This window comes from Prinia subflava, chromosome 10, assembly GCF_021018805.1.
Source record: "Prinia subflava isolate CZ2003 ecotype Zambia chromosome 10, Cam_Psub_1.2, whole genome shotgun sequence".
Classification (NCBI taxonomy): Eukaryota; Metazoa; Chordata; class Aves; order Passeriformes; family Cisticolidae; genus Prinia; species Prinia subflava.
This window is the reverse complement of record NC_086256.1, coordinates 30,540,228-30,562,706: the sequence shown is the minus strand read 5'-3', so window position 1 is coordinate 30,562,706 and position 22,479 is coordinate 30,540,228. Positions and strand designations below refer to the sequence as shown.

Below are 22,479 nucleotides of genomic sequence, written 5' to 3'. Positions count from 1 at the left end.
GCACCGCCGGGGTCCGTGCCCTCTGCTGCAGCACGGGCGGGCTCCAGCACCCTCAGCGCGCTCGGGGTCGCACGCCCTCAGCCCAGACACCAAACGGCCTCCCTCGGGGTCTCGTCCCCCCAGCACCCCCGAGGTCCGGTCCCCTAGCCCGGGCACCCCAGGGGCTCCCATTCCCGCAGCACCCTCGGGATCCGGTCCCTTGTGCCCTGGCAGAGGCGGGCTCCAGCACCCTCAGCCCTGCTAGGGCTCGCACGCCCTCAGCCCAGACACCAACCAGGGCTCCCGTGCCCTCAGTACCAAGGACAGCAGGGCACCCACGTTCTTTACCCCAATCTGGACACCACCGAACTCCCCCTCCGTCCTCTGGCTCCTCGCCAGAGTCGTGCAACGTGTCCTCTCATCAAGGGAATGCCGCACATCAGTGGGTAAAAAAGAGAAAAAAATTTATTGTGCAATCTGCATCTTTTGTCCGAAATCATACACAAGCACCCTGACAATATAAATAGACTGGACTAGCTGTGAGTGACGACCCTCCCCTTAAGGGGAAGGTCCCCTTGGGATCACAGCGATGGAAGATGCTGGTTCTTCAGAGAGGGGCTACAAGTCCTGGTTTTCATCAACACCTGCATTGCAGTGCAGACCTGGGCAGCACATACACACCTCTGTAGCTGAGGGTGGAAGTGGCCATACACAGCGTGGTCACACTGTCACAGGGCATGTGACACCTCAGCACTGAAAATGGGCTCTGTGCAACTCTGCATCCCTTCACTCTTGAGCAGGGCTTTCCCAGAACCGAGGGCTGCAGGGCCCCAGCGCCGCCATGGCATCACCACACGAACAGCAAGGACACAAGTGGCTGCTCCCAGGGCAGTGGGATCCATGCTCACAGCTTCTTTTCTTCAGTTGGAACAGCGTGGCTTTGGGTGGTGGAAGACATCACCCTGAAGCTCTTCAGCCCAGAAGGAGCTGTGAGAAGGCCCATCCAGGAGCTCCTGGGTTCCTCCAACCCAACCGGGGGCTTTGGAGCTTTTCCTCTGAAAACCACTTTTGTGGTGAGGATGGACATAAAAGCTCTAAGCAAAAAATTCCATCTCACAGCTGCTTCCTTGAATTGGCAGGTGTTCCTAGGCTGGCTAACCCCTCCTGTAATCCATGGCGAAACACTCATATGGCAGTTTTAGAGGACCACATGGCTTCATGTGTCCCAGTCTCACAGAGACCACTGTCCCAGGAAATAAAGGGGAGCTGTGACACTAGCCCACATGGAGAGGGCTGCCTGCCGGGACAGTTCCGCCCATGGTGCTGGGACAAGACCAGGAAACAAGCAGGAGCTGGAAGGGAGTCTCACAGAGAGCTCAGCTTCCTGCCAAAGCCCACCGGCCAGCAGCTGTGCAGTCCCAGGTGCCCAGCCCTGCACCCTGACAGAGATCTCCTGCATCTGGGGCTCCACTGCAAGGAGATGGCACTCAGCAGAGCAACACCATGAGGTCAGTACCTGGAGAAGGCCCTGGACATAGCTGCTGTCCTGGCTCACTGGCACCAGGCACTAGGGCTGGGTGAGCCTGCTGGTACCCCAGGATGGGGTATCTCAGCAAGCACATGGCATAAGCTGGGAAATCCTCTGGACCAAGGCAGGCTGTGGGGGAAGTGTGTGGTGCTTGTGGGATGCTCACAGGATGCTCACTCCAGCAGATCCAATGGGGTTTGGGGCAGGCTGGCACTTCTACCCCCAGTAACCTTTTGGTCCCCAGTTCAGCAAGGCTCCTGACTGCAGACAAGGTGGCAGTGGCACTGTGGCAGGACAGGAGCTTGGCACTGACCAGGGTGAATAGGCCCAGAACGGGGCTGCAGAAGCCATGGTAGGAGAGGCTGTGCTCCTCCAGGGCATTTGGGGAGAAGCAGGTTGTCACGGCTCCTCAGAGCCCCCACTGGGGGGGCTTCTTCCTCCCCAAGGCTTCTCTCTTTCCAAATTAATCACCCCCAAAAATGGCAAGTGGCAGCTAGAGACAAATCTGGGACAGCCAGCCTCCATAGTGCCCCTGTCACAGCTACCCACTGCTACTCAAAGGACAGTAGGTCGGGATGGGTCCCCTCCACCTCCCAGCCAGGGGTATGTGGCTCTGGCCGCCCTGTGCTCCCTGGTGGCTCGTGCTCCAGCCCCAGTCTCCGTGAGGGCTTCTCTGTGCTGGGTGACATTTCAGTGGCCCTCTCACCCACTTGCCACTGGCTGTCCCGGCTGCCCTTATGGATGAGGTCAGGCACGGGTAAGGCACTGGCAGGCTGGTCCCCACTGGGCCCTAGGGCACCCGTCATGCTGGGGACCCCAGGGCACTGTGGAGGAGAAGAGTCCCCCATGCCCCACTGCTCCTCTGTAGGGTCAGGGTGGGCGGTGGGTGCTTCGGGAGGCTCCTGCGTGCCACTCCTCATGCTGGTCCCCTCCGGCTGAGGAGCGATGAGCATGTCCTGGGGGGTCTTCAGGGCGCGTGGTGTTCGCTTCTTGGTGATGGGGGGCGGGGGTTCCAGACGGGGAAAGGCATCCAGCCCCACAGCCCTGCAAGCACAGAGGGACAGTTGCATACAGCCCCATGCTGGACCCCTCCAGCCTGCCCCAATGGCCCTGGCAAGGGTTGCACACTGTGGGGACACTCACCCGTCCTCAGCAGCCAGCTGTCCCGTGCCCAGCACAGCGCCTGCATTGGCGTTCACCTCCATGGCTCCCACGCCAGGCAGGCCGGCCAGCTCCTTGCGGCGCAGGAGGTCATTCACCTTGGCGCCCACGGCCTTGCCCAGGTTGCGGAGCTGCTGGCCGCCAGTGGGCCGGCAGGGCTGGGCCAGGGCGCCCGCCGCGGCAGGGACGTGCTGCGCCCGTGGCGTGGGTGCCGTGCTGGCGCTGGCATTCTCAAACATGCTCTGGTCCACTAGAGGGGGAAAGGGAACAGAGAGAATGTGAGCCAGGCTGGAGGCGGAGATCCCAGCAGGGCTGGCCTACCAGCACCATGGGAACGCAATTTTGGGGACTGGGAGAATGTTCATATAGCCCCACAGAGGCTTTGGGCAGCCAGGCCATGCCAGGGCTGCACAGAGCAGTACATGCACGGGGGACCAGCGTGGGGCAAGACAGGGTAGCAGCGAGCCCAGGGCTCCATGTTGGCACTGCCAACACACTGAGAGCTTCTCTTACCTGACACCGAGTGACTTGGGAAGCAGGTTGTGGAAAAAGAGAGAGAGCAAGCATTTACCAAGGGAATGGCAAAGGGAAGAGGCCCGTCCCTTCCACACTGCCAGGTGAGGTGTGCTGCCAACCCCCTGCTCAGACCTGTCATGCTGCCTGAAGAGATGGGACTCACATAGGGGTCCCTTGTCAGTGACCCTGGTAAAGCCACAGGGCCTTCTCTCGGGGCACCCACAGTGTGGGCTGTGCACTGCCCACCCCATCATGGCTCCCTCAGCTCAGCCCAGGCTGTGTCTCTGTGGTGGGTGGCAGCAGGTGCTTGCTGGGGAAAGGGCTCTGCAATCACACCCCACCTCTGAGCTACACTGGCTTATCCACCATGTCTTCCCAGCAAGAGTCCTTGAAGCTGTGGGGGCTGCCCCCATAAGTGCCAGCTCAAACCTCCATGGCTGCCTCCATGTCAGTGTGGGTCTGTGTGATGGCTCCAGCCAGGTCCTGGGTGAGCCTGGTTCTGTTCTGGGAACACACAGCCCTTCAGCATCCTCTGCTTAACTACATCTGCATCCCAGGGGCACATACTGAGGCAGAGACAACCACCTCCACATCCCATGAGAGAGGAAAGGTTCCCAGCACTACTCCAACATTGTGGTGGGCTGGACTCTTACAGGGACCCCCAACACTCTGCAGGCCCTTTCCTCTGCATTCTGTGTCCCCAGAGTCCTGCTGAACAGTGAGCTCCCCACCTGCCTCTGCAGCATCTGCCAGCCCTGGGGTTCATCCTACTGCTATTCATCTGCACCAAGAGAGCCACCCAGCAGTGCCTCAGCAGCCTCTCCTCCAGCCTGGACACCCGCTCTCAGGAGTGTGAGCAGCCTGACATCCTCTTAAAGAGCTCTCTTCTGGCTCCTCAAATGACTTCCAGCCCGAGAGGGATGGACTGGCCAGCAGCAGAGCCAGCATCATGGTCTAGGACAAACTAACTGCTTCCAAGTGTCAGCCTGTGCTCCAGCATGGCTAGCAGTGCACGTTGTGCTGCCCCATCTTCCCCACACCGTGGCTGTTCAAGACCCAGATCCAGCACAGCTCCCAGGAGGGCTGCTGCAAGGGGTTCTACCGAGGTCTTGGGGGGAGCAGGATTTCAAGGCACAGGAGGCTGCAGCCCCTGGGGTATCCGTGCACCCCCAGCAGCCAGGCAGCTGCCACGGGAGGGCACTGCTCCATCACTCCTGCCAGCAGCAGAATGAATTGTTTCAGGAGTCAGCTCCTGTCTGTGCACTGCTTTTGCCTACACAACACTTGTACCATCCTTAAAGAGAGGCTCTTCCTTGCTTTTCCTTCTCCAGCAGCAAAAAAACTTCCTGAGCCCTCAGACGTGCTGATTAGCATCTCTGCATCTCTGTGGGGAGCTCTGCAGATGCCAGGAAGCCCCTGGCACCCTCCAGCTGTTGGATCAGTCCTGAGACAAGGCTGTGCTGTGCAGTGGCTGAAGGGCAAGACTGAAACACCTCTACTCCCAGCAATATTCTGGGCTTCTTGCTCTTGTGGGCATCCTGTGGCTGGCACCACAAGCAGGGGTTCCACAGGAGAGGAAGCTTAGGTTGGAGGAGCTCTCTGCAAGGCTAGAGGATGCCACTGCTGGTGCTGGACCCAGCATGGAGACGGAAGGAAGTACAGAAAGAGAGAGTCAGTGAAAAGAAAGAGACAACAGAAAGCCTTGAGAAATAGAAAGATTTATTTAGCAAAAGCCAGTTGACTAATGACAACACCCAAGGGTTAAGTGCACTTACATTGACAGATTGGCTTCCCAGATAGATTGAGTCAACAGTTAGTAATACGACAGTTGTAGGAAAAGAAAGGACAAAAAATATACCTATAAAACCCCTGTCAAGGTCCATAACAAAAGTGAGAGGCTAGAGAGGAGTCTTGGAGGCAGTGCTGACTTAGGAGGGGTCATTTACACAGGTACACCCATGGTGCAGCATGAGGCTGGCAGGATCCCACCTGGCCCCGGCAGCACCCCCTCAGCCTGTGGGGCACCTGCCACTGTTCCCTGTGGGCAGGAGCCTGAGGCCACAGCTGGTCCTGACAGCCCCTCACGGGACACAGCCTGAGCTCCGTATGTGCAGCAGGGATAGACCAGAGCAGTGGCTCAAGAGGATGGCTCCCTCCATCTGCTTTCTGAGGCAGCCCAGCCTGGAAGACACCTCTGGCCTGCTATTGCTCCTCTCAGGCTCTCCCTTCATCTGCCCTGTGTGTACAGCTGACCTGCTGCTGCCCTTTTCCCTGAATGAGCTGTCTGTCCATATGGAAATCCCTGTCCAAGCTCAACCATCCCTACCCTGTAAGCGCCATGCCTCGTGCGTGCTGTCATGCCCACTTCTTCCTCCTACCTGAACCAGCCTCGCACCCCTTGCTTTCACCTTCAGCTGCTGCAAGCTGGCAGTGGGATGCCATGTCCCCAGCAGAGGGGCTGGCATACAGCTGTCCCCACAGCCGTGTGGGACAAGGCATAAGGAGGCAGTGGTGCCTTGAGGACAGGAGCATCACATAGCAAACAGTACCCTCTCCCACTCTGCCTGCTCTGTGGCTGGTGCAGAGCTCCCCTGGACACCAGAGCACTGCTGGGGACACTGAAACATGTCCTTCTTTCCTTCCCACTAGACCCTCTAGCTTCTCAAGTCCATCCAGTTCTGTCGTGTGTTGGAGGGAGTGGTGTGCACAGCACAACTCGTGCTGACCCTGGGGGTCTCATCCACACATCACTCCTCAGCAGCCCTCAGTCCCAGTGGGACCAGGGCAGAGAGAAATGATGGGCCTTCCTCAGCAGCCACGCTAAGCCCTGGAGAAGAGCAAGAGGTGGTGTCAGCCAGGGGTTAGTTGCAGGCAGATTGAGCAGAGACAGAGCTGGCAAAGGTGAGAGCAGCAAGGAAGCAACAAAGCAAAGCAGAGGCAGGACAGGAGGGAGAATGGGGAGCATGACAACTGTGCCAAATCCCCACCTCATTGAGTGCTTCCACATGAAGCAGGGTGGACATCAGGACTTTCGTTCATACCCCTTCAATCATGGCCTCTTAGAGGCTCAGCACCAGGCAGTTGATAGAAGTGTTTGCAGAAGAGCTCTGGATCCCTTGGAGGCCCCCACAGATGGCTTTCAGTTGTAAGTGTCTCGAGGGCTGGTGGAGAACCCTGAGATCTTGGATTCACTTTTCCAGAGGGTGCAAACCAGAGGTGTGATGAAGCACCCCTGCCGACACCAGCAGTTCACTCCCCACTGAGGACTGGAAGTGTGCTTATCCCTGAAGATGTCAATGCCAGCACTGCAGCTCCCAGCTGTGGTCTGGGGCAAAATAACTGCTTGGAAATGGGAGATTGTCTATAAAGCAAAGTAGGGAGTTTGTGGTGATGGGAAGTGCTTGAAAATGTGACTTGAGAGCATGATAAAGGCTTTGAAACCTGGCAGCTATGCCAAGGAGCCAAAGGATTAGATGGTGAGGGGGAGGACACTCCACAGCTTGCTGCTGCACGCCCTGGCTCCCTGCTCCACACTGCGCTGTGCCTTACTCTCTGCTCCACAGCCTGGCAGAGAAGGGGAGTCTGCCTGCACACCCTCCACCTGCCTTAGCACAGATAAACCCTGTCCTGGAAGTGGCACATCCTCCTGCCAGCAACTGCCTGCACCTGTGCAACCTCATCTCACCGCTTCAAATCCTTTCCAAGCTCATCCCCACTGTCCCTCAATGCCTCACTTCTCACTCACAGACCCACTCTGACAGTGCACCGTTACCAACCCTCACCTAGCATGGCCCTGTACTAATCCCCCACCCTGCCCAGCATGTAGAGAGCCAGACCAGCTGCTCTGTCCTTGCTCACCACCTTGGAGCTGCCCCCTTGGTGCCTCTTGTCCCCGCTCACTGCCCTAGACTGCTCTCCCACTCCCCCAGCAAAACCCTTCCAGGGTTACTGCTTCCTCAGCAGCAGCAGGGCTAATCAAGCAGAAGTCCCTTGCCTCTGCCTGACCTTGACACACAGTTTGAAGGGACATGAGGCCGGGGGGAGCACCAGGAGCTGTCAGTTCAGTGTCTGCTGCAAAGCAGGGATGTTGCACCTCAGCACACAAGCCCACACATGCTGGAGCACAGAACGCCCGGCACACGCCATGGGCACGGCTCCATCCTCACCTCCACACACTCCCAACTAGGCGCTGGAATCCTCCTGCTCCCTCCTCTGCCCCCCCTCCCTCTGGGCTGTCCTGTCCCTGCCAGGGCCGTGGGGCTGTGACCAGGGTCCTTCCCAGCTCCAGCAGGTCCTGGCTGCTCTGCACCACCTCCTGCTGACCCCTACACTGCGATCTCGTCCTCCAGGCTGTCACCCAGGTCCTGCCTGGGCTGGACGTGGAGCAGGCGCGGCGGTTCCTCCTGGGACCAGGAGTCGCGCTCCTCGCTCTCGTCTGTGTTGGACTCGTACTCGGAGGCAATGCCCGACTCGCGGAACTTGATGAGCTCCAGGCTGCCCAGGGCTGGCTCTGGGGCAGGTGGCCCCGAGTCCGGCAGGAAGCGGTAGCACTCCAGCTTCACCAGACAGTCGTTCCTACCTATGGGGCTGCCCATGGTGCTGGGGAAAGCCGAGCTGGAGCCCAGCGGCGGCGGGTGGGTGTCCTCGGGCTGCGGGGTGGTCGGGTCGCAGAGGACAGGGAGGACGTTGGAACGGAAGGTGATCTCCAGCAGACTGTCCTGGGAGCCTGCTGCAAGAGAAGGGCATGGCTAAGAGGCCCAGCTCGCCTGGGCATCCCCTGGCCACCACGGCTGGCTGCACTCTGGCCAGAGGAGGACAGTCTGGGGTCATTTGGGTGTCAGCCTATCCACTCTCACTGTTTTGAGGGGCTTATTTGGTTTCACTAATGCCAGGAGCTGCTGCTGGCCAACAAAGAGCCCGTTCTGCAGGACAAGAAGTTAACTGTCTTCCAGCCCAGCTCCCGCAGAGAGCTGATGGCCACATCTGCTGGAGAGGAAAGTCAAGCAGGGGCTCTTGGGCAGGTATGGAGCTGACCTGGAGCATGCAGCCATTGGGAAAAGCAGACATACTTGCTGATGGAGGTAGGTGACTACCTGTCCATACACTCCTCCCCAAGCCCCCTTCCATGCTGCATGCAAGCACCCTGCTGCACACACACAAGCCAGGCCAGAAGGGCACAAATATCCCTCCAAACAAAATGAATGGAAATGCACAAAAAAACCCAAGATAAACATCCACATGCATGTCTCCCCACAGCCCTGGCTAGCTGCAAGGGGAAAGGAAGGGGTAACAGCGCTTACTGGTTGTGTTCCCCGCCAGCTTCAGCTCCAGTTCCTGCACCTGTTTGACCAGGAGTGAGATGTGCTGTAGCAAGTCCTTGTTCTGGAGCAGGAGCTGGTGCACACGAGCCTGGGCCTCCAGCCGTGCTGCTGCTTCTGCTGCCAGCTGGTCCTTCAGCAGGTGGACCTGGACAGGATACAGCGGGTGAGCATGGGCAGATGCTGCTCGAGGGTTGAGGGCTTCAACTCTGGCCATCCCTGCCCATCTTCCAGGGCTCACCAGCATTCCACCCCATGATGTGATGAAGCAGCCATTCCCTGCAGGTACTGCAGATGTGATGGGGAGCGTGTGGGTGGTGTCACACCAGGGCTCAGCACATTGTTCCCTGGCCTCCCTGATGGAAAAGCTCAAGGCCAGGTGGGCAGCACTGACCAAACTGCAGACGTGCATGGAAAGGGCAGCCCAGGAGGAGCCAGATGGATGCAGCAGAGGAGACACGCTTGACTGACTGGATGGTGCTTCCATCCGGTAGCGCAAGGGCGCAGCTGTGCAGCAAAGCTGGCCCTGGAAAAGCCTTTTTGGGCAGCTTTCCCAGAAACAGGGCCCAGCCAGTGGCCTCTGTCGCAAGGAGGGGCTGAAGCACCATAGATGGCAGGGTGCTGCTGAGGGAGGGGTGGCTCTGGAGCGCAAGCTGGCTGCTCAGACTGGCTCTGGGAAGCAATGCCTACAGGGAGCCTGTGGGCAAAACCCCACTGGTTTCGGCACAACTACCTCTATGCAAACATCTAGGTCCCCAGAACCATGCCCCTGAGGGCAGACAGACAGGAGCTCCTGCCCAGGGCAGCTCTCATCTGTGTTTGCACAAGGAGAACCCCAGAAATGTACACTGCACAAGGGAACAGCAGTGACCTGAGGGTGACTTTGGCTCAGCACCCCATCCTGACACTCACACACAGCTGCTAAAACTGCTCCAGCAAGGACTGGAACCAGGAAAGCACAGATTTACAACTAAATTTAAAAAGAAAATCTGAAACAAAAATAACCTGAAAACAAAAATATCCCCAGCAAACACAAAAGGCTATTTTACCGCAGCCTAGAAAGTGACCTTGAGGAAGAAGAGGAAGCTCTCTGTACCTGCCAGGCCGTGAGCTGCAGCTGCAGGGCCCCTGAAGCTGCCCAGCTGGGGGCCACCTGCCCCCACAGATGGGTACCAGGAGGCAGTGCTGGCTGTGCTGGCAGGCAGATGCTGCCCAAGTGTAGCCAGCAAGGTGGCACAGCAGTGCCCTTGGCAGAGCCAAGCTGAAGCACAGCGAGCCTGGGAGTGACAGGAGACCAGGCAAAGGACTGGGATTTACAGTTTTCCACAAAGCCAGACCAAGAGGTGCAATATTTTACACTCCAAGTAGGCACCATGGAGCCTTTTGGACTGTGAGCAACACTGTACTTGGGCAGACACAAAAGATTCCCCAAGGATGCAGATCCCTCTTCCAGAGTGGAAAGAAACTGTGACCCCAAAAGGCATGTAGGCTCTGGAGGCAGCAGCTCAGCCAGAACTGGTCAACAAATACTGATTTACTGATGCAAGAGGAGCAAAGCCATGGGGCAGCACAGAAAGGCTGCTGGAGCCCATCACTCGGGCCACAAAGGAAGCTGATGAATTGCAGCAAGCTCTGTGAGGGGTCAGAGAACAAGTAAAAGCTCAGGTAATGAGTTGGATAAAGCAGCCAGAGCTGCTTCAATGAGAAATAGCTGCATGGAGAATGAGCTGCCAGCTGCACAGCCCAGGCACGGGGCAGAGCACTGGTGAGCAGACAGTCCAAAGGCCCCAGACGCCTGGTGGCAAGCAGAGCCAAGCACCTCTTGGAGCTGCCTGCCTTCAATGCTGCCTCCAGGCAGGAGACTCCAGCAGCACCAAGGGGCTCAGTAGTGTGCCCCAGCCCAGCCATTGCCCCTGGGAAAGAATGGAGGGGAGAACCTGTGCTACAGCCACTTGTGTCTGCTGCTGCTGCTGCTGCAGGAGTTGCTGGAGAAGCTGCATCTGGTGGTGGGCAGAGAGGGGTGTTCCCAGTTCAGGCAGCTGGGCAGATGAGGGCAGCAGCATCTTGGGTGACGCTGTCAGGATATCTTCAGGGTGGAGGCAGCTCTGCAAAACACCAGTGTTGAAGGTGTGATCCCCTGGCACTCACCTCAGAGAGCCACCGGGCACACACAAGCTTTGGCACAGAGCAGCCACCCAAAATACCCAGAAAAGAGGCAGCTGCATTCAAACCTAATGCACACTTTGCTGAGGGTGCTTACAAGCTTTGAAAACAGTACTTTTTCAGTTTCAAGAACAACCCAAACATTTTTGTAGAAAATTCCCCAAAAGGCTGACACTTCCCATGGGAATTTCCACTGTATCAAAAAAGTCTTTTATTTTTGTGTTTTTGGTGGAAAAAAATCCCTATCAACTCTACTCCAAACCCTTTCCGTGTGGCTGCACATAGCTGGGCCTCGGCACAGTGCTCTCCAGGAGTGCCCTGGGCCCTAGCCAAAGGGCAGCCCTGCAGCGGCAGATGCCTTTGATCCGGGAGCTGTGGAATGCTGCACAATCCCCTCCGACCCCTGGGCCCTCGGGATGCACGTCAGAGTCACGGGGCTGGGGCTGTGCCACGCCCCGCGAGGCGAGCGGAGGGCAGGGACCCTGGGCTCGGTGTGCACCCACCTCCTTGGCCACAGCATCGAGGTCGGTGACGCCGCGGCTGAAGTCCAGGATGTCAGCTCCGGGCAGAGGCAGCTCCACGGCGTCGATGTCGGTCTCCTCGGCGGAGGCGGCCGCTCTCTCCACGCCGGAGAGGCGACAGGCTGCGGGACAGCGTCAGGGCAGGGCACGGCCGGCCTGCGCCCGGAGCTCAGCATGCTTCAACCGTGGCGCGGGCAGCGATGCCCACAGTGGGGCCCCACCGCCCTCGAGCCACCCACCCTCCCACCCTGGTGGGAAGCAGATACAGAGAGACACGGCTGCTCTTCCTGCTGCTGCTTCAGAGGAGGTTTGCAGCCAAAAACACCCCCAGCCCCAGCACACCAAACCTGGGCAACAGCAGCCAAAAGCCCTGATGTGGGACAAACGGGCCACCAAGAACAGAAAACACAGATAAAGCTGAAGAAAAGTAAACAAGAGATTACAGGAAAGAAAAACAAAAAACAGATGCTCTGAATTCCCCAGGGAGCTGCATATTGTGGCCAGGATATTGTGTGGAGGAAAACCAAACAATGACCGGTCCAGGGCAGCCCAGTGATTAGGTCATCAGGACAGCGCTGGTCACAGAGGCAAGCAGGAAACCGCAGCCCAGCCCAGGCTGCTCCTGTTGGGATGTAGGAGATCCAGCCCACATCATGGCATGGCAGAGCAGGGAATCCACACACAGACAGGCAGCAGGACCTGCCAGTGTCTCACCTGGCACTGGAAGGGTTTGACTAACCTCTCATAAAACTCCAGCACAGGCACCAGCACCAAGGAGCAAGGCTGCTCCCTGGGACCCAATATAGCTCAGGGTGATGGGGCTGGACCAGCAGCCCCCCAGCCAGGCATCCCTGCACCCTCTGCCCACAGGGCTGAGAAGGAGCAGCCTGTAGCCCTGACAGCTTGATGGGAGACCACGAACACAGCTATGTCCATTCTGGGAATTGCAGAGAGCTGGCCCCAGACCCAGGCATGCCTCGGGACACGAGGAAGGTCTGTGCTTGGGGTGTCTTGTGCAGAAGCAGCGAGGGAATGTTTGCAGTGTGTGCAGCCAAGCACAGGGCAGAGCCCCAGGTACTGCTAATGGGCTCTCAGCAAGGGGGATGTCTGAGAGGATCATGGCTAACACCTAGAGAAGGTTCCTTGCTGAGCAAGATCCCAGCTTGAGCCTGGAGCACAGCAAGCCAGATTGCTGTGCAAATCCATTGCCCAGAGGTGTCAGCCATCAAGGGGCAGTATGGGAAGACAGTGCCTCTGTGAACCATGTCTGCCAGGCTCCGGGGGCCCCACGCCACCCCCACAGCTCCACCTTTGCGGAATACCTGGGACGTCCAGGTCATCTCCGTTCCTCTCACTGTCTGCATCCTCCTGGCCGTCGGCGTTTTGCTGGGTGTGCTGCAGGCTCAGCTTGTGGCACACCTCAAACGCCTGCCCCACTGTCCGCACGATGCGCATGGCTTGGCTCTGCAGGAGGAGAGGGAGGGGGAGGGGAGGGGGAGGAGAGGCACAGCTCTCAGGGGTCTCTGTGCTGCCACAGGGTCTCAGATCCCCAGGTGCCCTGGGCTGGCAGCTCCAGGGCAGTGCCATGGGGTCCTACCCCAGCTGCTCCACCCAGAGGACACCAGGACGAGATGTGCATCCTGGCATCTTTACCTTCTTCTTGGACTTGAAGACGTTGCACCTGAAGACATTGCTAGACCCATCCCTGGCAATGTAGCTGAAGATCTTTAGGTCCTGGGAGTCATGAGATACATAGAATATCCTGCAAGGACAGAGTGGAAGGGAGGATATAAGCATACACATTACTCACATGTCCAGCAGACTGCCAAGGTCACAGCCAATGCTTCCCATGGCACAAGGTGCTGGCAAATGTCCAGCCTATACAGCACATCCCTCCTAAAGCCCATCAGAATTTTTTTTGGCAACAGTTTTACCTCAGCTGGGAAAATCTGCCTGCTGATTCAGCAGCAGCAAACATTTTGCAAAGGCAGCACGAGACTTCTCTGCTCAGCCCCCAAGGACAGTGTCATTCCTCGAGACCTCCAGGGATGGAGAAGAGCAAACCCCATTCCTGGCCTGCTCACAGAGCTGGACAGTGGCACCTGGTGGCCCAGGTGCCTGCCACCCCCTCCCCAACATGGCTGAGGGCCTCTCTCACTCTAATTTGGCATCCCTGGGACAGGGACAAAGGCCTTGCTATTGGCTTTTGGGAACAAGATGGAGGAGGAGAGCTGGGAATTTCAGGAAGTGTGGAATTGCATTTTATTGAAATGGTATGCTCTGGCACACCCCTAGAAAGTGTATGGTTTATCCCAAGTCTGTAACCTCCCCTGCAGTATCGTTTATCTGTAACCTCACTGGCCTGAAGATCTATCCATGCCCACTTTGAATCTGCCTGTTAAAGGTGCAAACAGAGGAGGCTCGCCCTCTTTGCCCTGGAGGTCTCCAGAGGCTCTGCTCCTCTCCCCTTCCCTCTGTCCCCCTCCTCTCCCCTCCCCCTCAGTGACCATGCTGCCTTCCTGAGGTCGAATTCCAAATAAATCCTCATCTCATCAGCACCCCTCCAGCTGTCTAGAGTCTCCTTGCCTGCCTGCATGCGAATACCAATGAACCCAAGAGCCCAGGGGGCTCCCAGGGAACCTTCCCCGGGGACCCCCTCAAAATCTAAACTACAACAAGGAAGCACCATGAGCTGCCCTCCACAGGACGGTGGCAGCTCTCCAATGCCCAGCACCATGCTGGTGCAGTGTGGGTAAGGGACACAGCAGAGCCACACAAGCCTCTGTCCCCTCACCCAACAGCCTTACCTGTAGATGGGATCATGCATGACAAGCATTTTGTTCTCATCCCATGCCCATTCTTTTTTCTGCAATGAAAGAAGCTGAGAATGAGTACGTCAGATGCTGTCCTTGAGAACAAGGACAGGGCAAAGAGACAGTCTGGGGACATATTTGGGGAGCTTTTGTCACAGCCCTGCTTCTGCTCCCCTGCAACCCTTTCCCAAGGGTCAGGCCCTGCTGGAGACAAGTCACATCCCACAGCACCTCCCACAGGGCCCCCCAAGTCCTTCTGCACCACACCAGGACTGGCTCAGCCACCTTGCAGGAACATGACTCACATGAGGCTGACCACAGCCCATTCCTCCCTACCACTATCAACCCACCAGGGTTTCCCAGAAATTCAAGGATGCTGCAGGTCCCTGCACCAGGACGGGAGGGGTTCTGCTGCTGAGGCACTGCTGCCCTAGGGACCAGTGCTGCCTACCTTCTTCTTTTTCTTCAGAATGACCTTCACGCCATCCACCGACACAATGAGATTCACTTTCTTCTTCTTGATATTCTTGGCTTTAAACTCATACTGCAGGAGATGGAAGAAAACCCCTGAATTAGCCTTCCTGTGCCAGGACAGCCCCAGGGAGGGATGAAGACACTCTAACAGGAAGGAGCAAGAGGGACAGAGACAGGTTTTCGTGATCACACATCAACCTCTACATCCATGCTAGGACAGGACAAGGGGCCTTTTTGCCCTGTAGTGTCCCCATGCCCAGCATCTGGAGGAGCACACACTGAAGCAATCCAGCCCCTGGATGTGGATAATGCTTTACCCCATTCAGGATGCTGCTGGGAATGTTGGCTTATGTTTCAAAAGCACTTGCTCTGCCCCTCTGAAGGGCTGTGCCTCCTCCCAGAGGGACCACCATGACCCCAGGGACCTGCAGCCTGGCTGTGCTTGCCCCACTGGCTCGTGGCCATTGTTGAGCTCTGGAAAGTGAAACAACATTTTGAGTTGGGTATTTCTGGGCTCAGTATAAAGCTGAAGATGATTGCTGAGGATTTTGTGAACCCCTCCAGGGGAGATGGGATAAAGCAATTACCCACTTCAATTAGAAGTCACTGGACAGGAGAAAAACCCAACAGAAACTTCCAAAGTGACTAAACACAAAGCTCTACTCTGGCCTGGGGAGAGAATGGGATTCCCTCCAAATCCATCTGCTTTGGCATTTAGACTGTTACAAGTGGGGAGAAGGCTGGCAGAGGAACAGGCTAAATAAGCCATTTGGACTGATCCCGCTGTGGGACTTTTGAGGAGTCCCATAACTGGTTTGCCATAGGTGCAGCCACATCAGGCACCTGATATGCTCGTCCCACCGGCAGGGAGCTGTGCACAGCCATGGGAGCAGACCCTCTGTGCCCAGAAAAAGCCCTGCATCCTGCCCCTGGCCTGCCCGAGGCAGGGGGATTAGATTTATCCTCTCATTACTTCAGCAGTGTCTCTGCAGAGGGAGCGGTGCCCTGCCTCCGGCCCGCGCCGGCCTCGCTGTGACATTTCCAGCACTGCGTGATGCATTAGCTCTGGCAGCCAGAGCCAGCAGGCAGGAAAAGCTGCTGGCCCTGACCTGTGATCAAATGACAAAAGAGCTGAAAACACAATTCCTCAAAGCCATTTTAAAGTGGACGGGAGATTCACAAGGCTTGGAAAACAGTATGGGGAATGCAGCCCTGCCCTCCCCTGTGCAAACCCACCCACACTGGGACTGAAGCCATGGAGATGGGCTGGAGAAGGCAGAGCTCAGGCTCTCACCATGGCTTTGGTCAGCCTCAAAGCCTCCAGCACATCCCCATATGTTGCTCGCATGGCTTATTCCTCATGGAGAAGGGTCTCACCAAAGAACCCACCGATGTGGGCTTCCAAGTGCCATCCCCATCATTACCAGCAGAGATGAAACTGCATTCAAGACCCCCTTCTTTGTGTCTTGTCAGGACACTAGACCAGTGCCTGGTACTTAATACTAATGAAATATCTTGATTTAGCCCTGAAAAGGTGAGCTTTGGTCTGACTACCTTGGAGTAATTAAGACGGTCCTTTCTGAGGTTCTGCATGTGATTTTCCATGAGCTGTAGGCTGATCTGGAAGCTCTCTGCAGCATCCAGGGTGACTGCATGGCACCTTGGGTGCTGATGTCTGATTTATTAACAATCACTGATTATACACATCCAGATGCATTTTGGAGCTCCTGGTGCTGTGGGGTTTCTACTCTGGGCTACCCCATGTGCTACCTGATGTGGGCTTAGAAGAGAAAAAAATATCTCAGGGTAAGACGGACTATTTTTAGCCTGGTTTTTGAGCGAGTAACAGCCCCAGGACAGCAATGCAGACAGGCCAGGAGGTTTCAGCAAAGATGCTACCGAGCTCTGGCACATTTCAGGGACAGAATCATGCAGAGCTCCCTGGAGAGCCTTCCACAACCCCTGGCTGCAGGCAAGGGATTCTGCCTGGGCATGCCCTGAGCCCAGCACTGGCGAGTGCTGTGGGAAGAGCTGCTGAGCCTCTGCCACACTGAAGCGAAAGCCCCCTCCTGCTCATAGGTCACAGCAAAACTCCAGCAAAACCCATTGGAAGCAAAGAAGTCAAATTCTCAGAAGGACTGAGCAGACAGATTTGTAAAGCCCTTCTATAAATCCAGGCCTTTATCCTGACACTGACTGAAGAGCCAAGCTCCTTTGCAAGCCTGAGCCATGTGCTTAGAGAGCTGCTGCCCATCCCAGCCATCCAGAGCTCATTAGAGCAATCAGCCCAACCAGCCTGGCAGCGCTCTGGGATGCGCTTCCCCTGCTCCCAAGTGCAGCTCCAGCCAGCAGAAGGCTGATGAACTCCTGCCCACTGGGGCTCTAATGAAACACTAACCATCAGTTAATAACAAATCAGCAAGGAAGAGCATTCAATAGGACAGCAATTCAGCCCAGCTGCCTCACATCCTGGGGCTGTGCAGGGAAAGCACACTGGGCCCCACAGGCCAGGAGATGCCATTGCTGATTTTGAGGGGCTTCCTAATTTCATCTAAGGAAGTGTCAGCTTTATGCAGCTCCTCTGAGTGAGATCTGAGCCACAGAGACTGCAAGGGATGAAACCAAAACCCTTTACTTAACAGGGCCGCAGAAGAACATCTCTGCACAACTCATCAGAACCTCCCTGGCTTGGAATTGCTCTTGACAACTCTGCCCAGGCACAGACATCTGCTGTGCCTGCCTATGTTTGTCAACAATCCTCCTTCTGCAAAACAAAGAGAGAAAGCTTAAGAGGGTTGCAAAGCATTAGGATTTTAGCTGTTCCTGCTGCTGGAAGGAGAGCAGAGGTGATGATGGCAGGGTTGGAAATGCCACCAAAGGGACTCTGAGATGGTCTGCACACCCACAGCCACTGCTGCTGCATCCAAAACAAGCAGGCACTGGCTGACCCACAGGAAAACTAAACCCATATTTCCACTGCCACCCAATCCTTGCTGGGAGTATATCCTGCATTCCCAAAGATGTGCAATAGGAACGTCTCTGTATTTGGGAGCAGGGAGCAGAGTGGCATGCTCACTGGGCACTGCATTGGGATTGGGTGACTGCCTCAGGAGAAAAAAAACACATTTCCTACGTTATAAGCTCAGCTACCCATGGCTCCATCTTGGAGTACTGAATCCTAGCCTACGGCTTAATAAAGATCTGATACAGAAATAATTATCCAGCTTGAAATCAAGAAAGGAAAGAGGATTTGCACAGCATTCCTGTGATCCCCTTTGGTTTCACACCATGCAGGATTTCACTGTACTACTTATAACCAATTAAATGCTGCAACAGAAGAGCTTTCTTAGCCTTGAACTCATGCATTTTACCCATCTTGGGTATGTTTCTGGACCTTTAAATATCTGTAATAATACTGCAGGCTTGGATTAATTATATTAATTCTTGTTTATAGCAATGTGGCAATGCCAGAAGAAAGAGAAGAATTAATTTCAGGGAAATACACACAAAATGGAAAAGGAAACAACAAAATCATCTGTTCCTGGACTTGCACAGCTCCACAGCTGGTCTCCCACTGAAGCCCTACAAGCTGCATTAAAATTTTTGAGCAAAGACTGAAAATGGACATCTGAGATACATCAGTTTAAAAACCCCCCAACTATTTGAGAAGAAAAGTAAAGGTGGTCTCAGTAATGCAAAAGAAGTACAAGATCACTCATAAAATCCAACCAACTAAGTGAATAAAGATTATCCCTTAATTTTACCATGCCCACAAAAAAACATATTCATCTTTTCACATGGAAGAGAAACATCTACTCCATCAGAGCACGGGAGCCTTCCCATCGACCTTGGGTTAGTAGGAGGCTATTTTCAACATCTGTCTTTTGTGCAGAGTTTAGAATTTAAATAACTTTGGAAGGAAAAGAAGCCAGCTGGTGTGTGCATCATTGCGCAACGCATTCCTACTGGCAGAGTATTAAAATTGCCCTTTCTGGAGAACTGAGTAACATATGTTACTTAATAGAGAGCGCATGTAACCTTGTCAGCTTGGAGTAAAATTATGTATGAATCCAAGAGTGATGGGTATGTGTGAAAAGCAGGGAAAACTCAGCATCCCTAGAAAGATGCTACCCATCCCTATCGGGCTGTTTCCTCACAGAAGTGTGAGAAAACTTGTAACCACGTGCTGCACACAAGGTCAGGCAGATCAGGCACTGAGGAGGAGAGATGATGTCTTTCTACATCTGTCATCCCCCCACATTCAGAAGCATCCGAAAAATGTTAACATGAATAAAAATGTCCTCATTTCATTCCAGCCCATCTAAACGGCCTCAGGTACAATTTAAGACTGCCCACTAGCACTGTCTGTAAGTAAGGGAAGGTACCAGGAATGCTTTATGGTCACATTGTGTCAGCAGAATACAAATAAACAGAATATTTTTAAAGAAAGTTGCTCTAAGGGCATCAAGCTGCCCCCATCCCCATCTACCCTCTATCCTCCTCCTCCTCATTGAAAAAAAAAAAAAAAAAAAAAAAAAAAGAAGGGTTACAGGCATATACCTTGTATTGGGGAAAGAGCAGTGTTCTGAGAATTCAATTAACAGGGAAAAAGCAATTCCCACTAAACTCACTGCTGCTCTGCTAGCTTGGGAGGCAGGAGACGAAAATCTGCCATAAGAAAAAGCACAGAAGATGATATAATTTTTGCCAGAAAGCTGCATTTCTGTGTGTTTATGCAGAAAGGACACGGAACTGTGAGCAAAGCCGGGTCTCTCCCGAGGCAGCTGTGCTGAATGCAGAGGGCTGGCTGGGCAGGACCTGCTGGAGCACCCTCAGCTCTGAGCTCCCCTGCCCCTGGCCGTGCCCCTCAGCTCCCCAGGCGGCTGCTCCTGCAGCTGGCTGGCACAGCAGCTCATAAAACACCTCGTAAAATACCTCCCCAGTTAGACTTTAACCCCGGGTCAGCCCGGGCTAATGACAGACATGCCAGACCAGCGCCGGCTCTCCCAGCACTGGGGGGAGGAGCGGTGCTGCGCTCCTGATGAAGAATTAACTTATTACAAAATGACAGCCGGGATCGAGTTCAATGGGCACAGGCTGCACGGCGCCAGGAATTAACAAATGGGGGGAGGCACATAGCTCACAGTTCCTGCTGCTGAAAACATGGGCAATGACAGCAAACCTCAGAACTGTCCAGGAGCCTCCCAGAGGGAAGCCTGAGAAACCTTGCTGGGATCCTAATAGCCCTAATTGGGAGGAATGGCAAACACAGCTCTGTGCAAGGCACAAGATTTCGCTTTACTGAACCACACAAAGAAGTGGGGCCAGCCAGAGTGCCCTGGAATGACTCAGAAGCCACCTGTGGGCTGTGCGGGAACAGGAACCTGCGAGGGAAAGGCACTCTTGTCCTGCCAAGGGGTGCCAAGTCACCCTGGGGTTGGGCAGGGAAAGCAGGAGGAGCAGGAAGGCAGCACTGGCTTTCCCCAAGCTCTGTGTGGATTAACCAACACCCAGAGTTTGGCACCAGGGTCCTTCCAAAGCACCAGGGGCAGACTGCAGCCAGAACACCTCATGCCTTCCTTCTTCCTTCTGGTTAACTGGAGAAGTGTACCTTTCAGCCTGAAAGAAAAGAGCACTGGAGAGAAGGGAATGATTTTAAATACAGCTCTGGATTTAAAAAGTAGCATACAGATACAACCTGTCCAGAAACTGCCTTGCAGATCAGGAGAGTCCACAACCATCCAAGCTGTGATACTGTGTGGTGTCCAGCAGCCAGCTGGGCAGGGAGCAGAGGCAGCACTGCTTCTCCCCAGAGCCCAGGGTCAGAAGGTAGGGCAGCAAAGAGCCAAAGCTCTGCCAGGGGATCCCCAGCCATGGAGCAGCCATCACTCCCTGCTGCCCAGCTGCCCCCAAAACAGCAAGGCACCTGTCAGCCTGCCCTGGCCCATGGCTCCTCCAGCCCTGCCAGGGCAGCAGCAGCAGGTGCCAGGGGATGAAATCGCTGGAAAGCAGGGCACCTCCCAGGAGAGCAGAGAGCTTCATCCAAAAGGCATTTCTGACCAAGGCTTCAGAATATCTGACAGTCCACTACTCTAGGCTGCACTTCATGTTCTCAGGGGACTCAGGCTTGCTGAAGGGGAGCACACTGAAATACTTGCTTAGCCTGCTAATGTAATCAGCAATAAATGGACTGAAACCTATTTTTAAAACACTGCTTTAAGCCTTCCTACTAATGTGTTGCACTGGTGCCTGTGTCTCAGGACTCCCATACCCTTCACTGTGGGGTCCTATTGCACCCCAATTCCTCTGTGCATCCGTAAATCTGGCCATGACTATGCCCATGCTCCACACACGAGCAGGGCACTTGCCATGGGATGCCAGCAGCACCTCCCTGCTTCCTCTAGGAGCTGGGATACAGAAAGATGAGAAAAGCAGGGAAATTTCAGAATCTCCTCAGTGTGGTCATTTTGCTTGGGCTCCCTGCTCCTGTCACCAAATCTGAGGACAAAACCAGCCTGTGGCACTCACTGCTGCAGCAGGGATGGGTCCCATTGTGGGGCACAGAAGCACAGAGATATCTGGGGCCAGGATGAAGGTTCTCACCCCTTGCGTTGGCAGACTGCCAGCATGGCATGGCCAAACATCCTGGATACCTCTGTTATCCTTATAGTTTGGGTCTATACTATTCCTCAGGATTAAATTTCCCCTGTCCTCCTGCCTACACCCCATTGCTGGTGGTTTTGGCACCAGCTGGACTTAAATTTAAGGCCACAGTAATTTGGAAGAGAGGAGGAATAATGAAGTACTGGCTGCTTGTTCTTGGGCTTAATGATGCTTTTTAAAACACTTCCACAGCTCCTTGGAGTTTGCATTTGCACATATGGGAAATGCAGCTCTGAGGTACATGTGTTTGTCTGAAATAGATATGATTTTGGTTTGCACTGACAAGGTCAGTGCCTATTTTCCCATCCAACTGCAGGTTTAATTTGGTAACTGTCTGCGATGGCTCTGCGTACTGATGGGTATAAATGGGAATCAGGCTAAAAATACCCATGTTGTGAGAGCAGCAGAGCAAAGTTAAGGTTGCTGCTTCAAAACACCCCAGGATTGCAACATACCCATCCATCACACAAAATATGTTTTCCAATAACATCAAATACTTCACAATAAATGCCTTCTGCTCGGTTTGCTATTTCCTCCCAGAGAGCTGCCTCCATCCGCTTCCTCCAGCCTCCCCTCACTACCTCCGAGTTTCACAAGTTGAGGTGGCAAACTGGGACACACTCACAAGCCATCTGCAGGAGATGCAGCTTCACAGGAAGCTCAGAGAAATCAGAACTGGTAAGAATTAAATCAATATTAGTCACAGGGTTAAACGGAGAAAATTAACAGGCAACAACTTATGGCTAACCCTTTCTTTAGAAGGCTTCCATTTGCAAGATGATTTACCTCCTTTACAAGAAGTCCTCAGGCATTCCACACCTGTGTGGCGTTTTTTTAAACACCTTTAAATCTGAGGCTCAAAGGAGGCCTGAGGCACATGAGCAGCTTGCTGTGTGCCACGGCAGCCCATGGGGGATGCAGCAGCAGCACTGTGTCATGAAGGATGCAGGTGCTGGAGCAGGAGCAGTTCCCAGCTACAGCCCTCAGTTCCACCAGGAACAGCAGCTCACCAAAGCCACCAGGGTCTCTATGCAAGCGTCACTGTTCACTCCCTGGGGGCTTGACTAGTACCAAGCTTATGAACGAAAGGTGGGGACTCCAGCCCAGCCATATAATTTCTGCTCCAGCTTAGACACATTCAGTGACAGCTCCAAGCGGGAGCAGCACTTGTGGGCTGGGAAAAGCAGCACCTCTCAGCCAGGCATGAAGGTCGGTGGGGACCCTGCAACACGCTATCCCTCAGCCTTGAAAACATCTCCAAACTCCTTTCAGAAATCCAAGGAAGTGACAACAACACGGGCTGGACCTGCGTGGGAGGTGGCAAGCTCCCCCCGCCTTCACAT

General features: G+C 54.9%; 2 protein-coding genes and 1 pseudogene across 4 annotated transcripts in view; 1 reads left to right on the top strand and 2 right to left on the bottom strand.

Annotated features, from left to right (window-relative positions):
- Positions 1-422: 422 nt before the first annotated feature.
- On the bottom strand, positions 423-6,311 carry C10H1orf226 (chromosome 10 C1orf226 homolog). Its single transcript, XM_063406756.1, has 3 exons — positions 6,172-6,311; positions 2,651-2,918; positions 423-2,551 (listed from the first exon to the last, which is right to left on the bottom strand). The coding sequence occupies exons 2-3, from the start codon at positions 2,905-2,907 to the stop codon at positions 2,059-2,061; spliced, it is 750 nt and encodes a 249-aa protein (XP_063262826.1). The 5' UTR covers positions 2,908-2,918; positions 6,172-6,311; the 3' UTR covers positions 423-2,058.
- Positions 3,618-6,165, top strand: LOC134555265 (uncharacterized; annotated as a pseudogene).
- A 1,193-nt stretch (positions 6,312-7,504) lies between the features above and the next one.
- The window catches only part of NOS1AP (nitric oxide synthase 1 adaptor protein), a 35,817-nt gene continuing 20,842 nt past the window's right edge, over positions 7,505-22,479 (bottom strand). The window contains exons 3-10 of one of the 3 annotated variants that reach the window (XM_063406754.1): positions 14,451-14,543; positions 13,994-14,067; positions 12,840-12,948; positions 12,509-12,650; positions 11,169-11,308; positions 10,440-10,607; positions 8,485-8,650; positions 7,505-7,910 (exon numbers count right to left, since the gene is read on the bottom strand). In XM_063406754.1, coding sequence (XP_063262824.1) covers positions 7,510-7,910; positions 8,485-8,650; positions 10,440-10,607; positions 11,169-11,308; positions 12,509-12,650; positions 12,840-12,948; positions 13,994-14,067; positions 14,451-14,543 — 1,293 coding nt within the window. In that variant the 3' untranslated portion in view covers positions 7,505-7,509. Of the gene's footprint in view, positions 7,914-8,484; positions 8,651-10,439; positions 10,608-11,168; positions 11,309-12,508; positions 12,651-12,839; positions 12,949-13,993; positions 14,068-14,450; positions 14,544-22,479 lie in introns of all 3 variants that reach the window. The other 2 variants (XM_063406753.1, XM_063406755.1) reach the window with 2 other exon arrangements.